General features: G+C 52.1%; 1 protein-coding gene across 2 annotated transcripts; it reads right to left on the bottom strand.

Moving 5' to 3' along the window:
* Positions 1–685: 685 nt before the first annotated feature.
* On the bottom strand, positions 686–3,328 carry LOC127294374 (uncharacterized). 2 transcript variants are annotated; one of them, XR_007846573.2, is made up of 3 exons: positions 3,191–3,328; positions 1,200–3,100; positions 686–1,121 (listed from the first exon to the last, which is right to left on the bottom strand). XR_007846573.2 is itself a non-coding variant. In XM_051324179.2 (2 exons), the coding sequence occupies exons 1-2, from the start codon at positions 3,249–3,251 to the stop codon at positions 1,467–1,469; spliced, it is 1,695 nt and encodes a 564-aa protein (XP_051180139.1). In that variant the 5' UTR covers positions 3,252–3,328; the 3' UTR covers positions 1,135–1,466. The 2 variants fall into 2 exon arrangements, 1 of the variants encoding a protein (XP_051180139.1); XM_051324179.2 differs by lacking the exon at positions 686–1,121 and having other exon boundaries at positions 1,135–3,100.
* Positions 3,329–5,453: the final 2,125 nt, after the last annotated feature.

Below are 5,453 nucleotides of genomic sequence, written 5' to 3'. Positions count from 1 at the left end.
TTAAAAATAAATGGCAAGCGGGGATTGAAGTTATTATAACTTTTATCCTCTGATTTTCTCAAATTATTAAAGTCCCCAGCTAATAATATTGGTATCGTTTCAAATTCACAAGTCCTCACTAATTCTGCAAGAAACTCATATTTATTTTTATCTTGTGCCGCACCATACACCGGCACAAGCAGCCATTGAAAACCATCTTTTTTAGAAGTGATAGACAGCTTCACACAGTAGTCTCCACTATCTACCCTATTGACCACCAAAGTAGTCGTGTTAATCCCTACGATAATTCCTCCCGGCCTCCCATGTGGCGGCAAATAAAGCCATGCAAACTCCTTACCCGCTGCCAAATCTCATAAAAATGTACCGCAAAAATAGACTGTCCTGTCTCTAGCAAAGCGATAAAATCTAGGTCATACTCCCTTATCGACTCCTTAACAAACAAATATTTTCCTGGATCTTTAAACCCTTCACTATTCCACGTTATTCCTTTCAGATTTTTCATTGTAATTTTGATGGTTTGATTCTAATACGGTTACTCCTTCTAACATTTTTATTATCATACGATTTCTTTTTGCGTTGTTTTCTCTTCCTAGTAAAAACCGGAGGAATCTGCACATCGACATCACTCCGAAAGTTCTCCTCCTCTTCTAAATCATCACATAGGTCGTGCACACGTGAAACCGCTAAAAAAAGAGAAGCATTCTCATGATTTTTTTCGATTGATCATTACATTTTAACATAGTAAGTGATCTCTGTATCTCATAATCTTTTATTAACTTAGATGACTTAATGCAATCAGAATGAGAAACACCCAAAGAAACCCCCAGTGACATAGCATTATCAATAATTTGATCCTCCGAAAAAGACGTAATGGAGGTTGGTTTCGAGGTAGACATGCCTATCACTGGCGTCTCCACGCGTTTCTTTGCGATCATCATCACCCTCTCCATTTGAGTCATATCGGCATTAGGCTGAGTCCACAGTCTTCCACTCGACCGCACCTTGCGCCTCGCCTCCTCCTGAATCCCCCCAAAAGCAACAATTTGCTCATGGGTATACTGCATCATCTTCGGCACCTCCTCGTGCTTACCAACCGGGGTAGAAACATGTGTATTACCTCCCTGTGCAACATAGTTTGTTGGCTGAAAATTTGTATCACAATCATTCTTAGCAGTACAAACATACAGCGATTGTTTCACCTTAGACAGATTGGTCGACGTGATCATTGTCGAGCCCAGCTGCATGGCCTTTGGTGGCGAACCATGCATACGCCCCCAAGCAACCACATAACGAACGTTTGCCTTGCCCCCAACGCCCAGCCCTCCTAATGGCGAAGAGAGGAGGCATAGAACATCAAGACCGCGTCACTACCAAGACCGGCAGCCTCAGTACCATGACTCTAAAGTCTAAACCAAGATGAGGCGGATCAACATACCGCCCACCCCTAACGACATGATGTTTGATTTCTAGTTCCGTCCATGTTTGTAACTGAAAACAGAGTAGAGTGCTTGGACGAGTGCGCAGACTAGCCCAATGGCGGCCGCCAGGAGCCCAACGGCGAGCCATGGGTTGGCAAAGTACTTTCGCCTTAGCCACGCCATCCACCTCCGAGGGTAGCTCCGGGACCTCCTGTCGAGCTTCTGGCGTGTCCCCCACAGGTAATCGATGGCCGGGTTGTTAGGATTGAACATGATCCCCTTGCAGAGGTCGGCGAAGCACTGGGCCACCTCGCCGTCATTGCCTTGGGCGTGCACGATGACGCCTCTCTTCCGCAGCAGCTCCACGTCCTTCCTGTCGCTCGCCAGCTGGGACATGAAGACGCAGTACGCCGTCACGTTGCTCCCCACAGTGTCCCGGTTCCGCTGCTCCAGCTCCATCAGGTTGCGCAGCAGCCGCCACGTCTCGTTGTCGATGTCCAGACAGGGCACTTCCAGCGTGCCGCCGCTGCTATCCAGCTTCACGTCCAGAATGCTACGCACGCCCTCATTCTCGCTCATGGCCCGGACCTTGAACTTCACCCCCGCGTAGCTGTACTCCGTCGCCGTGCGCCACCTGCCCACCGACGCAGATTCATCGGCGGCACTGATTCTTGTGGCGCCTGGAAAGAGGCCAGCTTCAGGCTTCAGCTGCATATGCACAAGATGGAGAAGATTGCCTGGCATCGTCAGCTCGGGAGGCACCATGGCCGGCCCCGGCGCTGCGGCTGTGTACATTTGGTCGTTCATGAGATCACGGGCATGACCCGCGATCCATCTACCCACATGAGCCCTACCGTGCGGCACTGCCAGCTCGCCGATCTTCTCAAGGACGAAGAACGGTATCTGGTTCTCCGCGAGGAAGAACACGTCGCGCACCAACTCCAAATATTCGAGCTCGGCCGCGGACGCCGACGGGATGCTACTAGCATTGGCAGAAGTCCCCTCATCGTTCGTGGTGGGTTGTTCTTGGATGTCAGGGGAGGCGGCGACCGCCGACGGGACGTTCGTGGTGGGTTGTTCTTGGAAGTCAGGGGAGGCGGCGACCGCCGACGGGATGCTACTACCATTGGCGGCAGCCCCCGCATCGTTCATGGTGGGTTGTTCTTGCAAGTCAGGGGAGGCGGCGACCACCGACGGGATGCTACTACCATTGGCAGCAGCAGTCCCCTCATCGTTCGTGGTGGGTTGTTCTTCGAAGTTGACGAAGCGGTCGACTATGTAGCAGCCATCGAGCAAGAGCATGCGCACGAATTGGTCTTTGGGAATGTCATCGAAGGTGTTGTTGTAGCAACTCCTCGCCTTGGGCTCCAGGCAGGCCAGCTCGTTGACGTAGCCCTCCACCGTCGTGCCGTGCCCGTGTTTCGCCCACGAGAGTACGGCGTCGAGGCTTCTCAGCTTGTCATGCTGCGTCGGGAGTTGCCGATGGTGGTTGTACGGGCCGATGGAGACGTGATCAGGATCATACTCGCTCTTGCAGACGTTGCGCGTGAGGTGGCGGACCTTGGCGACCATGATGCGGTCCTTTTGTTGGGGCTTGAATGACTTCAAGGTGGCTAGGTTGCGGCTGAGTTCCTTGGCCATCTCTACAACTACAACCAAGGAACCCGAATCGCTAGATTCGCCTGCAGTCCGCAAACAACAATAACAAAGTGTGATTAGTTATTCCTTACATGACCAAATTGAACCGACACAAGGATAAATTCTTTTGGCACCTTGGTCATCCATTTTATTGGCCTTGCTCTGCCGCCTAGCAGAATGTAGCAGTTGGGCCATGGAATTCAGTTACCCTCTCAACGCTCACTTTACACTGTTTTTTCAGAGCTTGTAGCCCAACACATGTATATGCAAATGATGCATCGTCCAAGCCTGCATCTGTGTGTATATATATACATCTTCCTTCCTTTAAGGATAAGAACAGAAGATTCCTGCCCAGTTGAATTGCAGAGAAAGCTTCTCAAAAGCGCTAATAATTGGTAAACTTTGCAGAAAAGGATCTACTACTAGATTGTATGTAGTCAGTCAAGCACTGAGGTGAAGGTGTGCATTTTTCACCGCAACCTTTCTGAGACAGTAATGAAAGGAGAGCTAAGATTCTCCCTTGATAGTAGCTCGGTCGGTTGCGTGCCTTGGTCACCGAAAGAATCCTGATGGTCTGGCGTGATCTGCTTGTATTTGTTCGGTTCCCCTCCTGCATCACCATTTCAGGCCTAGGCGGCACCATCGCCCAGCGAAGAAAGGAGTGCTTGACTGCTTTGCAGCGAGGCTGGTCCATCCATGGCCCATCTTGCTGCCTTCCGTGAGTACCGTCCAGCAGTTCGGAATACATGCTTTCAAGCTTCAAACTCCGATCAACAGGTCTACCTCCAGACTTGCATTCTTCACGCACAAGTTTGCCGGATTCAAAGCTACTTTCTGTGGTTTATGTGCACATGAAAAAATCAAGATAAGGAAGCTAATGTGACTGATAGCAGTATTAAATCTCAATTCAGGATTACTCATCTGCAGAGAAGCTACAATACTAAAGCACATCATCATGCTAGATTAGCAACTAGAATTCAAACGAATGTTGTATCCATCAGGTGTATATGCTCTGAGTCAGGTCAATGTCCAACTCAGGCCATCTTCTCTGCAAATAGCGTGGCTCCCTTCACGCTACTCTCTGTAAAATGTGCTTAAGTAATAAAAATTTCTTTCTGTTCAAAAAAAAAAAAAAAAAATCTCAATTCGAAAGCAAATATCCCACAAAAGCAACTTCTTAGGCGATAGCTCAGGCGACCTGATCTCAGGCGATTCCGCGCCGCCGCCGCTTCCTTCCCCGCCCCGATCTCCCGCCGCCACTGGTACTTGCCGGTGCGTCCGGCGGAGGAACATGTCTATTCCGAAGTGGACGGCGGGTTTCCCATCGTTCGCAGAGGAGGTGAAGATGGGGGAGGAGAGGGCGCGGAGGGAGAAGGAGGCGGAGATGGCGGAGGGGAGAAGGCAAGCGCTGCTACGGCGGAAGCTGCTGATCCTCCAGATCAGCCTCGCGTCGCCATGGGCAGTCGTGCAGATGGCAAAGGGGTGGCGGCCTCAGATCTTAGGGCAGGGTCTCGAGGAGCAGGTGGCCGCGGCACTGGCGATGATCAAGCTCAAGGATCCCGTAGACCCGAAGAGGCTAATGGAGGAACAAGGCCTGGAGGATGTTGGAAAAGTGGATATCGTGAAGGTCTTGTCTCGGGGCTCGCCGTAGAGGCCATCTCCGTTGCTTCTGCCTGGCGGTGATGGGGCGGGGGCTGAGGGGTCAGCTGGTCCTCGTCATGATGCGGCTCTCCGGCGGCGGATGTAAAGGATTCGCCAAGGAAATCCATCCCCGACGAGAAGCTTCTCGCTGGAGAGGGTGATGATGGCTAGGAGAAGCCCCTAGAGGCGGGCCCCATCGCGCAGCCGCTCTGCGCTGGCAGCCATGGGGGGCCGTCGATTGGATCCGCCAGATCGCAATCGGTCCGTTGGTGGCCTCTCTGGGTCGGCGGATTTTAGAAATACGCCTCCCGAATTGGATATAGTGGAGGATGCTCCGCCCGTCTCAGACAAACTCCGCCTGGTCGGATCTAGGGATCATCCTGGTTCTCAGACTCTCTTCTGGGTCAGGAGGGAGTTGGTCCATGCGAGATCCTTCTCTCCCACAGATTGCTACCCCGCCAGAGCAGGTTTCCTTCCCAAGCCAACGGTGATCAAGTTCTCGGAACTGTGGGGAGCTGAAGAAGGGAGGAGATCGTTCGTGGAGGTAGTCAAGATGGCGGGAGGGGGTCGAGGTGCAGGAAGGTTTGGTGGAGCTGGGGGTGGCCATGGCTCTGGTGGTGGTCGTGCTCCTCCGGCGGTAGCCACGACACCAAAAGCGGATGCAACCTCCCTTGGTGCCGCTCCTGATCCAGTGATTGTCAAAAGTGAGTTCCCCCAACCCATGATGCAGCAGATGGGGACGGCTGGGCAAGGTAT

The sequence above is a fragment of the Lolium perenne genome, chromosome 4, assembly GCF_019359855.2.
Source record: "Lolium perenne isolate Kyuss_39 chromosome 4, Kyuss_2.0, whole genome shotgun sequence".
NCBI lineage: Eukaryota > Viridiplantae > Streptophyta > Magnoliopsida > Poales > Poaceae > Lolium > Lolium perenne.
This window is presented reverse-complemented; position numbering and strand designations above follow the sequence as displayed.

Coding starts and splice junctions, on each gene's coding strand:
- LOC127294374 (XM_051324179.2), bottom strand. CDS start 3,251: ATGGCCCAACTGCTACATTCTGCTAGGCGGCAGAGCAAGGCCAATAAA. Junction 3,101..3,190: donor CAATAAAATGGATGACCAAG/GTGCCAAAAGAA, acceptor TGCGGACTGCAG/GCGAATCTAGCGATTCGGGT.